The following is a 16,870-nucleotide window of genomic DNA, read 5'->3' on the forward strand; positions in this document are numbered from 1 at the left end:
AGCCAGGAGTCCAACAAGGTGGGGCTTGACCCCAGAAAACTGGGATCCCGACCTAAGCTGGAGGCAGACACCCAACTGACTAAGCCACCCAAGCGCCACATATCTCTGTTTAAATATATCCTCAATAGTACATTCAGAGGAAAAGAATAGATATATCTTAGACTGTTAGATATGAGTATCTCCTAAAAATAATATTGTACAGGCTTTGAGTGATATATTTCAGTGAATCCATACATTCTTCTTTATGTATGAAATCATAGAACCATCATATTCTGTTATGTGTTATTTTTGTAGCATATGGAGAAAAGCTAATCAGTATTTTTTTTCTATTAGGTTACTACTGATTCAGTCATTCTAAAAGTTCTTCGGTCCAACATTCAGCATGTGCTGGTCTATGAGAACCTTGCTCTCCAGGAGAAAGCACTGGCTTGTATTCCAGTCCAAGAACTAAAAAGGAGATCTCAAGAAAAGTTATCTAGAGCTAGAAAATTGGATAAAGGTAGTGGTTTTATATAACCATTCATTGCTAAGAATACATCATTGCAGAGAAACACTGAAATGGTGCCTTTTGCTGTATACATCATAAAATCCTAACCTATTTCTATTTTGATTTTTAAGAAGTACGATAGTAAAATTTTACTGCATGTACCTCATAGACACATCTATTAACACATCTTTTTTTAATATATATATTTTTTAACCTCAGTATATGTGTTTGTAATTTAATCATTGGTATGTAGATTTTGTAGGTATAGTAGAACTTAAGTCTGTGGGACATATGATAGTATTATGAGTGAATTTTAATGTGAATTGGACAGAAACCATATTTAAGATCAATCCATATGAATAGACCATTAACTCACTTTGGCTAATAAAGAGATCGTGTCCACTGCTATCTGGTTCTTCCTCACCAACTGCTGTCTACTGTCTGGGGATAAATTCAGCTCTGCCACTTTACTGTGCATCACTGAGCAAGTAATTTAATCTATACCTCAGTTTCTTCATTTGAAAATAGGATGATTTTTAAAAATAAATGAAATAGTACATGTAAATGGCTCAGAATGATACCACGTCCATCAACCAATAATATTTGTGTGTTATCATTAATAGTCTTAGGATTTTAGTTGTTAAATTTTCCCAATGTCAGCATTTTTACTTTAAGTTTTTATGTAATTAGCTTTTATCTAAACCATTTCTTAGTACTATATTTTCTAGGGGATTATGTAATTTTTCTGGCAGTTACTGTAGTTTGCAATAAATGTTTTAACTAAATCCACCTTCAAAAACACTGTTCTGCTTCATGTATAGTATAGATAACATTTTAACAGAATTATTCCAGTTCTTTCCTCTCATCCTTATAACATTGCTATCATATGCTGCAGTCACCCAATACATTGCTATTGTAATTATTTAAAGAAGTTATTTTAGGCCAAGAATAAGAAAAACGAGATTCTCTTTTTACCTTCATATACTCCTTTTTCTGACAGTTTCTGTAGATCCATATTTCTGATCTATATTATTTTCTCTCTTCCTAAAGATCTTTTAATATTTCTTTCAGGGCAGATCTGCTAGAGATGAATTCCCTCAGTTTTTTTCATTGCATGAGAAAACCTGTATTTCTTGTTTACTTTTGAAGAATAATATCACTGGGATATAGGTTCTAGGTTGGTGAGGTTTTTCTTTCTACAGCACTTTAAATATTTTACTCCGCTGTCTTCTTACCTACATTGTTTATGACAAGAAGTCTGCTATAATTCCCATCCTTATTCCTGTATAGTTAAGGTTTCCCCCCTACATTCCCTAGCTTACTCCCTATCCCCAGCTTTGTTCAAAATTTTGTCTTTGGATTTCTGCAATTTGAATTATGACAGGCCCAAGTATAGTTTCTTGGTTGGTGTTTTCTGAGCTCCTAGATCTGTGGTTTTGGAATCTCATTAATTTTGGAAATTCTTGGCCATTATTGCTTCAAATATTTTTGTTTCTCTTTTCCTTCTGGTATTTCAAAATGAAGGTATCCTATTTTGCTATCATGTATCTCTGCCTAATTTCCCACAGTTCTTAGATGTTCTGGTCCGTTTTGAGATTCTCCTGCAGTCCTTGGATGTTCTGTGCCTCCCTCCCCCCGCATTTTTTTTTTTTCTCTTTGATTTTCAGTTTGGGAAGTTTCTATTAACCTATTTTCAAGCTCACTGACTGTCCCTGGCTGTGTCCCATCTACTGTGGGCTCATGAAAGGCATTCTTCCCTTCTGTTACAGTGTTTTTGATTTCTGGCATTTCCTCTGGATTTGTTTAAGGTTTCTAAACAAACAAAAAAATTGTATTTACATTATCCATCTGTTCAACATGTTGTTTACTTTTTTCATGAGAGCACCTAATATTATTAATCATGGTTATTATATTATTAAGATTATTATTAATCATAGTTATTTTAAGTCCTTTGTTGGTTAATTCCAAAATCTTTTTTTAAAGATTTTATTTATTTATTCATGAGAGACACAGAGAGGGAGAGGCAGAGACACAGGCAGAGGGAGAAGCAGGCTCCATGCAGTAGCCTGATGTGGGACTCAGTTCCGGGTCTCTAGGATCATGCCCTGGGCTGAAGGCAGGCACCAAACTGCTGAGCCACCCAAGGATCCCCGGTTAATTCCAAAATCTTGAGTGGTTCTGATACTTGCATTATCTCTTCAGACTGTGTTTTCTTGCTTTTTAACACATCTTGTACTTGTTGGAAGTTGGACATGATGTATTGGGTAGTAGGAGCTGAGGTGAATAGGCCCTTTATATAAATAAGGTCTTATGTCTTTAAAGAGAAGTTGGGCTGTGTTTTTGTTTTTTGTTTTTTTTTTTTTTAAGATTTTATTCATTTATTCACGATAGACATAGAGACAGAGGCAGAGACATAGGCAGAGGGAGGAGAAGCAGGCTCCATGCCAGGAGCCCAATGTGGGACTCCATCCCGGGACCCCAGGATCGGGCCCTGGGCCAAAGGCAGGCGCCAAACCTCTGAGCCACTCAGGGATCCCGAGTTGGGCTGTGTTTAATGTTATCTGCAAATGTTAGGAACTTCAGCATTCCTCTGGTATTCTTCTTGTCTCCCCCATTGTCTTTGGGGTTTTCTAAGAACTCCTCCTTAGATATGGTCTGCATCTCTTATTAGACTCCATTGTTGTTACATCAGAGCCAGCCTTGGTGTAGTGGTAGGGCATGGGGTGCAGAAGGCCTCTGTAATCTTATGATTAAATCTCAGTGTTTTAGTGTGTCTGTGACCTTCCCTAGTCTTTCTTAACTTCCCCTGCCCCTCCCTTAAGCAAGATAGGAAGGCTAGAGGTGGCTAGGGTCAGGGAAGTTCCTTTCCCCACTTCAGAAAAGGCTCTGGTAAAATCTCTTTCCCTGAAGAGTAAGGCCTTAATTGTAGAGAGCACCCTGGGCATACTTTGTATATCTTAACCTTCTCCTCTCCTTCTCAGACCTATTAGGGGATCTTTTTTGATTCTTCACCAAGAAAATCTGATTCTTAGAGGGAAAACAGACAAAAATGTTAGGAACCCCTCCTAAGATTGTATTTCTTACTCAAACTAGTCCATATTCGGCCTCCAGCAATTTGTCAAAATTACACTTTAAGTGTTTCTTCGAACTTATGACTCCAGTGGCTTCTGTTCCATAAAGCAGATGGCTGGTTGTGATTCTCTGTATTTGGCCAAGATTCTCTGTATTTGTCTGTCTCTTCAGATTTCAGGAGATACTTTGCCCTGTGAACTCTAAGGAGCTCAAGAAAAGTCAATGATTTTGGTTTGTTCAGTTTTTTGTTGTCATAATGATGGGAATGACAACTCTAAGTTCTTTACATGTCAGAGCTAAAACCAGAAGTCTCTCTGAGGGATTAACTATGTATCTCTTTTCCTTTTTTTTTTTTTTTTTGATTATTAATCACTTCTTACATATGTCATTTAGGTATTTAGCTGCCCATTGTATTTTGGTAGTTTTGTTTTTATTATAGTATTATATTGTGTCATTTCCTTGTATTTGAAGACCAGAATGGGCCTTAGACTTAATTCAATAACATTGTTGTGAGACCTTGAGACAGTTCTTCCATCTTCTTGGATTGACAGTTTTTTTACTATTTATGAAACGAGAATGCTTATTTATGTGATCACAAAGGCCCTGTTCACATTAAAGTACTGTGCTCCTTTAGATGATCCCTCCATAAATGCCTATTTAACAGGTACTTACTGAAGCATGTTTTATATGTGAGTCATTGGGCTGAGCCCCATAAGGGAAACACAGCAGTGTCCCTGTTGATATTTGCCTGGCATTTTTTCCCTCTATTTATAAAGGTAATACATGGCTGTTTTGTAGAAAATTTGGAAAATATGGGTAAGATAAGCCATCTATAACTTCACATCAGAGTATGATTTTTGATATTTCTGTATATATCCTTTCATACTTAAAATTAAAAGCACTAGGGATCCCTGGGTGGCGCAGCAGTTTAGCGCCTGCCTTTGGCCCGGGGCGCGATCCTGGAGACCCGGGATCGAATCCCACGTCGGGCTCCCGGTGCATGGAGCCTGCTTCTCCCTCTGCCTGTGTCTCTGCCTCTCTCTCTCTCTCTCTGTGTGTGACTATCATAAATAAATAAAAAACAAAAAAACTTTAAAAAAAAAAAATAAAATAAAATAAAAGCACTATAATGGAGGTTTAGTAGGAAAGAAGGAACATCAGGTTGGTAGAATGGTATTGTGAAAATCAGTTAAAGATTGAGCTTATTTTTTTTAAAAAGGTTTTGAAGGGTAAGTTGGAATAATAACCTGAGATGCCAAAGGACTTATTAAGGCAGGGATAAGGGATATTATTACGAATGTAGTGAACAGCATGTATGAAGGCAGAAAAGTTACAGGCTCTATATGGGGAACAATGAGTAATACAGCCTGGCTGTGTATAGCATAAGGAGTGGGTAAAACAGTAGTGAGAGATCAAATAGGCTGAGACCATATTTTGGTTGACACTGAATTTCAGGCAAAAAAATGTACACCAAAGAACTAGAGATAGGATGCAACAAAGAATACTTCTAATAAAGTTTTGATACAGAAAATAAGGACCAAAGAACTTAGGAGGATGTACATGTCTTATTTGTAAGGCTAACATTGCAATGCTAGTATGATTGAACATTAAGCAAAAATATCATGTAACTGTACTCATTAGCAAAGAGGCAATAAAGCAATTGCTCGGAGAAGCCAAGTATTCTTGATTACTTAATTCAGCAGCATTAACCATTGAAGCTTTAAGCAAGTGAGTGACATCAGAAGTGTGCTTAAGGAAGATTGATCTAGCAATAAGTTGTAAGATGAACAAGAATACCGGAGTACAAGGAGAAAACGGCTGAAACAGTAGTAATAGAATTTCTATAAGAGGAATTAGGGTGAATGGGGTATTGTGGCAGCAGGGAAGAAAATGGATGTGAGTTATTGGGGTGATAGAATACGTAATGTTTGCAGGTGATGAGTATGTTTGCTGTGATATGCTTAAGGAAAATCTCAAGAACTGTCTAGTTTTGAATTCAGGAAACTAGAAGATTAGAGGAGTCAATAGGAACGGGCTTTGAAAAGAAATGGTTTAAAGTACCTGCTGACCATTATCTGGGACAGGTGAAAATATAAGCCTGGAGTTCTATTAAGAGGTCAAGCCTTGATGTACATTTTAAGATGATAGGTAAAGCTGTGCAAGTAAATGAGATTTTCTAGAATGAAAAGGCAAGGGGGAAAGGAGGGATTGCAGAGGTTCTAGAAAACAGCATTACTAGCGACATGTAGATATAATGGTGATTTTCTTTCATTCATTTTTTTATTTTCATTTTATCCCCATGTAAATCTTATTCTGGCTTTCTGAACAAAGAAAAATGTTCTGGTTTGAAGCAGAAGCGAGGACCTGACAATCCTACCCACTGAGATACCGTTAGAGATAGGTGAGGCTCAGAGAAGCATGATTTCATAGTTCTAGCTTGGAAGACAGAAGAAGATTTGTCATGATTGAGTGTTCCAAATATAGGCGAGACACCTTTTGTAAAGAGGAAAGAACCCTGTCATTTTGAAAAAGTGAAATAAAATATATGTTGGCCTACTAAATTGAATATGAAGACATGGGAGGAAGAATCTTGAGTATTAAGGTGTATATAAGGATGAGACTACCTGTACTGATGTTTTTACTGGTTTTCTTCTCATTTCCTCTTATGCACACTAATGTGTGTAATTTTCATAGGATGAACTCAAGATGTACATTTTTGCAGTGCCTGGGTGGCTCGGTCAGTTGAGGGTCTGCCTTTGGCCTCAGGTCATGATCCAGGAATCCCGGGATCGAGCCCCACATCGGGCTCCCCACTCACTGGGAGTTTGCTTCTCCCTCTCCCTCTGCCTCTGTTCATATGCTTCTCTCACTCATTCTGTCTCTCCAATCGATAAAATCTTTAACAACAACAACAAAAAGACCTTCATTTTTGTCACTGAAAGTTAACCAGAAATCTATTTGCATGATATTTTTGAAGATGATAAATGTATTAATCTGAAGTCTTGTTTATAATTTTAAAATGTACTCTTCACACTCTGATACATTGTCCATACTCTCACAGAATTTAGCATCTAAAAAAACCAAAAAGCAAATAAAAAAAGAATTCAGTATCTAAGTCAAACCTCCCTTTAAGCCCCGTATCTGTGAGCTTTCTGAGCTCTTATCCTCTACAGACAGGATTCCACGTGGGTTTCTCTGAGCCATAATTAAAGATATTGCTTGATCAAGGAGTACTGATCCTCAGATGGGCCTCATTCTCTGTCCTACTTCTAACTGGGAGGCCGCTAATGTATGTCTGGAGCACATATAATACAGAGAAGTACAAGGATGCTGTCTTCCTTTCCCTTCTTTTCCCAATTTGATAATGACTATTTGGTGAACAGTATTAATTCTAATATTATGAGACTTATTTTTTTAGTCCATCATTCATTCAGATATTTACTGAGCACCTGTTGTGTGACAACACAGCTCGAGGTGTTAGGAATACAGCAAAGAGCAGAACAAAAGTCCCTGCTGTCATGGGTAAGACAGATTAAAAAACCCAAATACTCAAAGATAGCAAGTAGATAAGTGCCAGGAAGAACAAATAAGTCAGGATAACAGAATAGAGAGTGGTTAGGAAGGATGCTAGTTGGTACAGGGTTGTCAGAAAAGGCTTCTTGGGAAAGCAATGATTTCCATTCCAGGTAGAGGCACCAGCAACTGAAAAGGCTCCTCTAGGTGAGAGTGAGTTTGGCATGTTTAAAGGATGAGGACATGGTGCCTGTAGCAGAATGAACAAGATCAGAGAAATAAAGGGGGTATACTAGTTTCCTGTGTCTGCTGTAACAAATTATCACAAACTTGGTGACCTAAAACAACAAAATTTATTCACTCCCAGTTCTGGAAGCCAGAAATCCATATTCAGTATCACTGGGCTGAAATGACATTAACAAGGCCACGCTATCTCTCTCTGTTCTGCTATCACGTTGCCTTCTGTGTGTGTGTTTGTGGGTATGTGTAAAATTTCCCTCTGCTTCCGTCTTCTAAGATTGTATGCATTTAGGGTCCACCCAGATAATCCAGTATAATCCCCCGTTTTCAAATTCTTAACTTCATCATAGCTTTAAAGGCTGCGAGTGCTTCTTTTTTTTCTGTATTTGGTAACAGTTATAGACTCCAGGGGTTAGAATGTGGATAACTTTCGGTAGACCATTTTTCAGCCTACCAGAGGAGACCAATTGTGGTAAGAAAGAGTAAGAGTAAAGACTTTGGATTGTATCCTAGTGAGATAGAAACCCATTGGAGGGTTTTGAGTGATACAATATTGCATTTTTAAAAAGATTACTCTGCTTTAGGTACTTGATGGAGAAGAAGGGGAGCAGTGCTGTATTTCTAAAGTTCATTTTTAATCTAATATAAACCTTAATTTCATGAGAAAAGCTAAACTCTTCCTGCTAATCGGTACTACACCTCTTCCGTAGGTAACAGCTATTATCAGTGTGAGATGTTCCTTTTCATATATTTTCTTATGTATTTACACCCATAAATAGTTACCTGTAAAAATAGTGTGAGTTTACATAAAACTAATCGTCACATATATCTTCAGTTTCTTGGTGTTTTTCATTTACTAATTTATTTTAGAAATCTTTGTAACTCTCCATAGTGTTCTATAATATGCATATACTGTTATTTATACAGTTCCTTATTAATACACATTAAGATTACTTACCGTTTATATCTGTTTTAAATGCTTCTGCAGTGAGAATTCTTGTACAGCATGTCTTGTGGTATATATGCACAAGCGTTTCTGGGAGAGAAACATAAAAATGTCAAGGGTATGTGGTATTTAACACTGTAAAGGATCCTGTCAAACAAATTGCCTTTCAATTTACATCAGAAGTGTCCGAGAGTATTTATTTCCACTTAATGAAATTATTGGACTTCTTTTATGGATTTTGAAATTTTCTAATGGGTTTGCTAATATGCTTACCAATTTATAGAGGTTCTTTATATTCTGGATCTTTTCTTTGTTAGACATGTTACATTTTTTTTTCTCCCAGTGTTCTTCGTTTAATTTCATTTAGTGTATCTTTTGAAATTTGTAAGCTTAATTTTAATATAAGAAAGTGTATTTTTCCCCGTTATTGATTTCACAGTCTGCATCTTGCTTAAGAAGGCCTTTCCCTACCACAAAGTCATAAACAGATTCTTTTGTAACTTCTATTACCTTTATACTATTCCTTCTCTCAATATAGTATTTTATATTGTCCCTAAATCATTTATTGAACAGTCCATCCTCTTAGAACTACTTTGAAAGGCTAACTTCATTAGATACTATGTATCACTCAGAAGTCTTTCAGGAGTCATTCTTTTGTTTCAGTGATCTGCTTTGTTCTTCACGAATATCACAACTTCTAATTATTAGAATTCTTTAATGTATTTTACATGTACTAGATGAATTTATCGTATAGTTCTTAGTCAAATTTTATGAAAAATTATTTTATAAAGTTTTAATTAAATTTATAAATTAAATACTTTTTAAATTGCTTTATGATTGTTATGGGGTTTACATTAAATTACAGATTAATTAATAGAGAATTAACTTTAGAATATTGTTTTCCCATCCAGGAGCGTAATATATTTCCAGGCTTTATATTTTCTAGTTTTTTTCTAGTATAGTTATTTTCATCTTGAACTATATCAAAAAAATTGAGTATGAGTATAGAAATAGAGTATAATGTATCAAACACCTATGACCAGCATTAAACTTTACTAGATCTTAACATTATGCCATATATTTCCTTCATATATATGTTCTATAATCACCTCTTAATAATAAAACATGAAAGAGATGAGAACTCCTGGTATCTCCTAGATTCTTTTCTCCTCTCCTTCTCTTCTTCCCAGACATACCAGTCTTGAATATGGTCAAGAGACATCTTTTTATTTGATAAATAGATACAATATTATAATATTAGAAGCCACACTTACTTGCTAGGTTGTTTTATACTGTGCAGACATTGTTGTATTTTAGGTGATTTGTGGTGAGTATTCACAGATGGATAATATTGTATAGTTAAAAAACTGATAGAAAACCTGATAGGTTGATTTTTTTTAGGTGTTTGGAATTCTGTGATTTCTGTTTGTGATTTCGTGATTATTTCTTGTTGTTTATATACCTGGTAACAAGTTGACTATAGTTCTTTTTAAATATTTTTAAAAATTACACTGATTTTTTTAACCTCCCTGTGTTTCAAGATCAATTACACATTGACCATAGTTTCCCAAGAGGTTATCATATTCAGCTCACTTGTTAGTATATAATGTTGGTTAGAGGTTAGAGAGTGGTAAATGTTCTACTGCTATAAATGTGCAATGTATTATGTCGTATTTCAGCCTGGTTCACAATATGCTTACAGTTTTTTTTTTTTTTTTTTGACAGTTCTTCTCTTGCATCATATTTGTGAAAACCTTTTAGATCTTCTATTTTCATATATTTCAGTTCCATAGTCAAGAATAAAATATGTGTACTATTTTTAGCTTTTGTCAGCTTTAGATCTTAACTTGACTGTGCTTTAACTTCTCAGGTACTAAATTAAGTGATGAGGATTTTCTTCTGCTGGAGCTTTTACACTGGTTTAAGGAAGAATTTTTTCAATGGGTGAATGACATTTTGTGCAGCAAATGTGGTGGCCAGACTAAGTCTAGAGGTGAATCATTATTTCCCAATGATGATGAGATGAAATGGGGTGCAAACAGAGTAGAAGATCATTACTGTGATGTGTGCCAGTTCAGCAATCGATTCCCAAGGTGGGTGTCCACTGGACAGTAAAGTTAGAGTGATCTCTTAATGGAATGGTTAGAAAATGATTTTTATTAAATGAACTTTTTAATTATTAGAAATATATTTCTCGGGATCCCTGGGTGACGCAGTGGTTTAGCGCCTGCCTTTGGCCCAGGGCGTGATCCTGGAGAACCGGGATCAAATCCCACGTCAGGCTCCCAGTGCATGGAGCCTGCTTCTCCCTCTGCCTGTGTCTCTGCCTCTCTCTCTCTCTCTGTGTGACTATCATAAATAAATAAAAATTAAAAAAAAAAATATTTCTCTAGGACAGAGGTCAGCAAGCTATAGCTGGCAGACTAAATCCAGCCCACATCCTATTTTTGTAAATAAAGCTTTATTGGAACACATTTATGCTGATTTGTGTGCTTATTATGGTCTATGATTCTTTTTACATTCCAGTGGCAGGGTTGAATACTGGTAACAGAGGCCATATGGCCTGCAATCTCTAAAATAATTACTGCCTTTTTATAGGAGAAGTTTGTTTATTCTTGCTGCAGAATATAAATTGAGTGTAGTCTGAGCACATTTAATACTGTAAATCCTGTATTGCTCTTTTAATTATGTAACTTTTAACTTTCTGGTAACTTTAACAATGATAGCACATAAAAATAACACTAGACATTAATAATATTGATAAATCATGATAGTAAACACAGTGCTGTGCTTAAAATAATCATTAAATGGTAATAAGGAAGGTAGAAGTCTAGTACCATCATATTATTTTCTTTTTAATCAGGTGCCTCCTCCACCCAACCTATCTTCATTATCTAAATTTTATTTGTCTTTAATTTTATTTATTTATTTGAGAGGGAGAGAGAGAATGAGCAGGGAGGAGGGGCAGAGGCAGAGGGAGAAGCAGACTCCTCGCTGAGCAGAGAAGCCTGACCTTGGGCCTTGATCCCAGGACCCTGGGATCTTGACCTGAGCTGAAAGCAGAAGGCAGATGGCAGACGTTTAACCAGCTGAGCAACCCAGGCACCCCATTATCTAAATTTTAAACTAAAGAAGTTTGAACTTTTCAATTAACGTTTTTCATATTTTAATTCATAAGTCTCTTATCAGATTTTTTCAGTTGACAATATTTAAAAACTTTGTATCATCAGTCAAGAAAAGATACCAAGTATTTGAAATCCCTAATTTTTGGAGCTCAGGGACTCCCGTTTTGTCCTAACTAGGACAAAACTTGGTACCAGTCCTGTGACATATACAATATAGAATATACAGAATCCAATATCCAGTAATTATATAAAATTAGTCCAAGTTGTTTTTTTCATTCAGCATACATTTGCACAGTAATTTTGCAAAGATTGGAAGGTAAAAATATGTATATATAAATCTCTTTCCTCCTAAACTTTTTTACGCAATTTTTTTTTTTTAATTTATTTATTAGAGACAGAGAGAGGCAGAGACACAGGAAGAGGGAGAAGCAGGCTCCATGCAGGGAGCCTGATGTGGGACTGGATCCCGGGTCTCCAGGTTCACACCCTGGGCTGAAGCTAAACCACTGAACCACCTGATCTGCCCCTTTTTTAGGCAATTAGATATAAACTGATAATGCACTGTGGAGGAGCACAGGCTAACAAAGATACTTGTTTTACTGTTAGCTGTTCTCTGTATAGAGTTGGGATAATGAACGCTATTAATTCTAGGCTAAGCTGGTCATTCAGCTTGGCACACGTATATAGAAGAGGCAAAGGATGCTCTAATTCTGCCATTATTACTTCTTCATGTAAATTTACATCTTTTTTCAATTACTTAACTACTTTAGTTATAAATTAATTTAATTTAGCTAGTTTAAGCAATAGCATCTGCTTAAGACAAACTTGTCATTGCCAAGCCAGTTTATTCATGTAATGGTTTCCTTCTAGAGGCTCACGGCCAACATCTCTGCTCAGCTGGGGCACATTCCTTGCTTAGCCTTATCAACTGAAATCCTCCTTAACACAGTATGCAAAATTTGGTGTTCTCTGGTTTTATGATAATTTTTTAATGAGAATAACTTTTTTAAACGTCACTGTAAATATCTTTCAAAAAAACAACTTTCAAATTAGCAAGCACCTTTAAGTAGTTAAGGAAAAAGTTTTAACCAAAAAGATCATTAGAAAAGTATTTTAAGTGGAATTGAGTTCAACTAAGTTTTAAAATCTTGATTGAGTAGTTTGTTAAAGTTGTTTACCTTTTAAATGCATGAGCTAATTATACCACTTGTTAGAATAATACTAATGCTTTAAGCAGATTTCCTAGAGAATCTCTACCTGTTCAAATCTAATCTGTCCTGAAGGGCCCACTTCAAATATAAGCTCTCCTCTCAACCACTGCCTCGTAACACTACATCTGTGCTATTGTATGGTTTGGTTGCATTCTGCCATATATTATTAGTTATTTGTGTTAATTCCTTTTTCCGAAAACTGTAAGCTCCTTGAAGACTGTACCACTGATTAATCATTTTTCACTAAACATTCTAACGTAACACCTCATATATTCTAGACTCTTTAATCACTACTTAAGAATGTGAATACTATATGTCAACTGTATTTCAGTTAAAAATAATTTTTTTAAATGTGGAATTAAGAAATAATACTATTTAGCACAGAGATCATATGAAGTGTTTAAAATTCTTAATTTCATTAATGAATCAAAGTTTTTTTGTGGCTATTTTAAAATAGGTATAATAACCCTGAGAAACTTTTGGAAACAAGATGTGGACGGTGCGGCGAGTGGGCCAATTGTTTTACACTGTGCTGCCGAGCCTTAGGGTTTGAAGCTCGCTATGTTTGGGATTATACAGGTATAAAACATGATGTGGGCAGACTTACCCTAAATCCCAGTATGTATGTATGTATGTGTGTGTGTGTGTGTGTATATATATATATATATATATAATAAAAGCCATGTGAAATTTATATTGTCCTTATTTAGAAGTGACTCATCATCTAAATGTTAAAAAGTTGTTTCCCTTGTTCTCAGATTTTTATTTGTGGTTCTGTTGTTTTTTTTAGGATAAAATGAAACCTTCATTTAAAAATTACTATTCTCTTCCAATCAAATATAGAACATCAATAACCAGAACATAATAATCTTTATTAGACCACCTACTGGTTCTGGGTCTTAAAGGTCAAGAGAGACTGCAGTTTCAAAAGTGGCATTAGCTCCTTCACATTAGCAAAGACTAAACCTGATGTTTTTGATGCTACTATTCAGTATTTCACCTTAGAGTTATAGCTCACATTATTTTCAATTAAGCTTAAAACTGACTACATTAAAGGATATATTCCAAAAACATTTTCAAGGATTTCAAAGAGACAAAAAATTTAAAACAAGTATTCTAGAGTCTTGTGTGCCCCAAAATACTCTGACCTATGAATTAAATTTCAGACTGTTACAAATTATTATAAGATCCTTATCTTAGGAGTTTGTGTGTAGTTGTTGGAAATCATTCGGGTTTTATAAACTTAACTTTTATTTCCTTTCTTTCTGTTGCTCTGTTATCTGTTACTTGAGTAGACCATGTCTGGACAGAAGTCTATTCTCCTTCTCAGCAGCGGTGGCTGCACTGTGACGCATGTGAAGATGTATGTGATAAGCCACTCCTTTATGAAATAGGGTGGGGCAAGAAGCTTTCCTATGTCATTGCATTTTCTAAGGATGAGGTAAGTCATAAGCAAAAGAAAAATTTTTTTCTAAGAATGAAATATAATTTCTTTGCTTTTGGACAGCTTTGAAGGTATTACTGACATATAGCAAGCGGCGTCTATTTCAAATGTATAACTTAATACATTTTGTCATTTGTATGCACCCATGAAACTATCTTTGTAGTTAAGGTAGTGAACATACTCACTATCCCTGGAAATTTCCTTATGCCCTTTGTTATCCCTCTTGCCCCTCTCTAGGCAACTATGGATCTGCTTTCTTTCATGATAGATTAATCTGCATTTCCAGAACTTTACATAAAATGGAATCATACAGTATGTGCTCTTTGGTGCGTGTGGTCTGGTTTCTTTTACTTCTTTTACTTAGCCTAATAATTATTTTGAGATTCGCCCATTTATTCTCCTGTATCAATAATTTATTATATGGGGGTGCCTGTGTGGCTTAGTTAGTTAAGCATCTGCTTTTGGCTCAGGTCATGGATCTCACAGTCCTGGGATAGAGTCCCAAGTCAGACTCCTTGCTGCTTCTCCCTCTCCACCCCCCTGCTCATGTTCTCTCTTGCTCACTGCACTCTCTCAAATAATTTTTTAAAATATTTTTTAAAAATTATTTTTATTGCTAGGTATTCCATTGAATTCATGTACCATAGTTTATCCATTCTCACCTGTTGATGGGCATTTGGGTAATTTCCAGTTTTTTACTATTTGAAATAAAGCTGCTGTAAACATTTAGGCACAAGTCTTTATATCGCCATATGCTCCCCTTTCTCTTTGAAAAATGCCTAGAAGTAGAATGACTGGATCATATGGTAGGCGTATGTTTAACTTTTTAAGAAACTGCTGAACTCTTTTCCAGAGTTATGTGCCATTTTACATTCTCACCAGCAATATGTGAGAGTTCCCAATTTCTCCATATCCTTGTTAACACAGAGTATGGTCATCTGTTTTGTTTTTTTGTTTTAATTTTAGCCCTTTTAATAGATATGAAGTAGTATCTCATTATGGTTTTCATTTACACTTCTCTAATGACAAATGATACTGAGTATCTTCTTATGTACTTATTTGCCATGCACATCCTCTTTGCCAATATTTTTTCATTGGGTTGTTCATTTTCTTATTGTTGAGGATTCTTTATATATTCTGCATAGGAGTCATTTTTCAGATAAATCCTTTGCAAAGATTTTCTCCCTGTCTGTGGCATGTCTTTTCATTCTGTCAGTGACTTTTGAAGAGATAAAATTGATAAAGTCCAGCTTATCAGTTTGTTCTTTTAAGGATTGTGTTTTTTTCTTTTTCATATGACATATAAGTAACATACAACATTATATACTTGCACATGTACAACATATAATAATTTAGTATTTATGTAGATGATGAAATGCATTGTGCTTTTTGATGTATCTAAGAAATTTTTCCATAGCCCAAGCCATAATGATTTTATCCTGTTTTCTTTAAAAAGTTTTATACTTTAAGTATTATATTTGGATCTATCATCCATTTTGAGTTCATTTTTATATATAGTACACTGTGTATTTTGAAATTCATTATTTTCCATATGGATAACGAATTGTTCTAGCATCATTTGTTGAAAAGGTTGTCTTTTTTCCATTGAATTGTCTTTGTACCTTTGTCAAAAATTCATTCTTTAATATAAATGTAATATAATAAAACAGAACAATGTTTTATTTGTTGAATTTTATGAAATCAACTCTGGAGATAAGTTTTAAAAAGCTGAGTGTTCTGAAAATCTCGTTTTATCACAGTCTTTCTTGGGAGTATACCTGTTAGAAAAAATGAATAAAAAGTACATTCTTTTTTCATATGTTTTAAAATTTTAAACAAAGGATACAATTTTAAAAATCTATTTAAGGATTACATACATTCTAGGTAGTTAGCAAATTAAGGTTGATTTTTAAAATCTTGTTAAATACTGTATTCTGTCATTTGAGGTGGTTGATGTCACTTGGCGATATTCTTGTAAACATGATGAGGTAATCTCCAGAAGAACTGAGGTTAAAGAAGAATTACTTCGAGAAACTATTAATGGACTTAATAAACAGGTATGGGCATTTGGCACTTTTAAGAAGAGATTTGAAGTTTTTATATAATCAAGAATGGCCAGTTTTTAACCCATTGAAATTCTGAAAGTAGTAGCATTATTTTGCAAGCAAAAGTATTCTAATATCATAATTTTTTTTTGTTCATTGAAAATTTTGAGGACTCATTTTAAATATTGTGGGGGTTTTGTGTATTGAATTGTCCCATCTCTTTTCCAAAGTTTAGAAACAAAATTTTAATATATGTAATACTAGACATATATAGTATGTTTTACTTTTCAAAGAAATTATCTCTTGAATATAATTATACACACTTCTCCAAGGGTGGAAATTTTTGAAACAAGGCACAGGAAATTGTTAACAATGAGTACTTCTAAAAAGAGAAACTCAGAGGTTCAAAAAGGAAAATTCAGTTTTTATTTTATATCCCTTTGGTAGTATTGAAATTTTTTACCCTTATATATGTGTAAGGGTTTTTATAATTTAAAAGCCAAACCTAATTTTGCTTCTGGCAAGCAATTAGAATAGGGCAGATCCCCTTAACTCAGTGATTGAGATTCAAGGTGAAGTTTTCAGTCTCTTTGGAATTTCACCTAATGTGCAGCCCTTCAGAGATCCTAACCTGAAAATCTGGAGTATTTACTGGAGCCTCTCACCTTGAAAGGCTCTGAACTCCAGCTTATGTACTCCACAGTACTATGGTTCTGTAAAATTTTGCTGTTTTTCAGCACGGCAGCCATCATTTTGTGCTTGCTTTCTCACCCTCTTTTGCTCATAC

At 34.9% G+C, this 16,870-nt stretch overlaps 1 protein-coding gene across 4 annotated transcripts in view; it reads left to right on the forward strand.

Annotated features, from left to right (window-relative positions):
• The window catches only part of NGLY1 (N-glycanase 1), a 57,515-nt gene that overhangs the window by 25,173 nt on the left and 15,472 nt on the right, over positions 1-16,870 (forward strand). For all 4 annotated transcript variants that reach the window (XM_025461031.3, XM_025461029.3, XM_025461030.3 and 1 more), the window contains exons 4-8: positions 334-499; positions 10,129-10,351; positions 13,052-13,173; positions 13,890-14,035; positions 15,985-16,095. In XM_025461031.3, the coding sequence (XP_025316816.2) occupies positions 334-499; positions 10,129-10,351; positions 13,052-13,173; positions 13,890-14,035; positions 15,985-16,095 (768 nt within the window). The remainder of the gene's footprint in view (positions 1-333; positions 500-10,128; positions 10,352-13,051; positions 13,174-13,889; positions 14,036-15,984; positions 16,096-16,870) is intronic.

The sequence above is a fragment of the Canis lupus genome, chromosome 23 (genome assembly GCF_003254725.2).
Source record: "Canis lupus dingo isolate Sandy chromosome 23, ASM325472v2, whole genome shotgun sequence".
In the NCBI taxonomy this organism is placed as follows: Eukaryota; Metazoa; Chordata; class Mammalia; order Carnivora; family Canidae; genus Canis; species Canis lupus.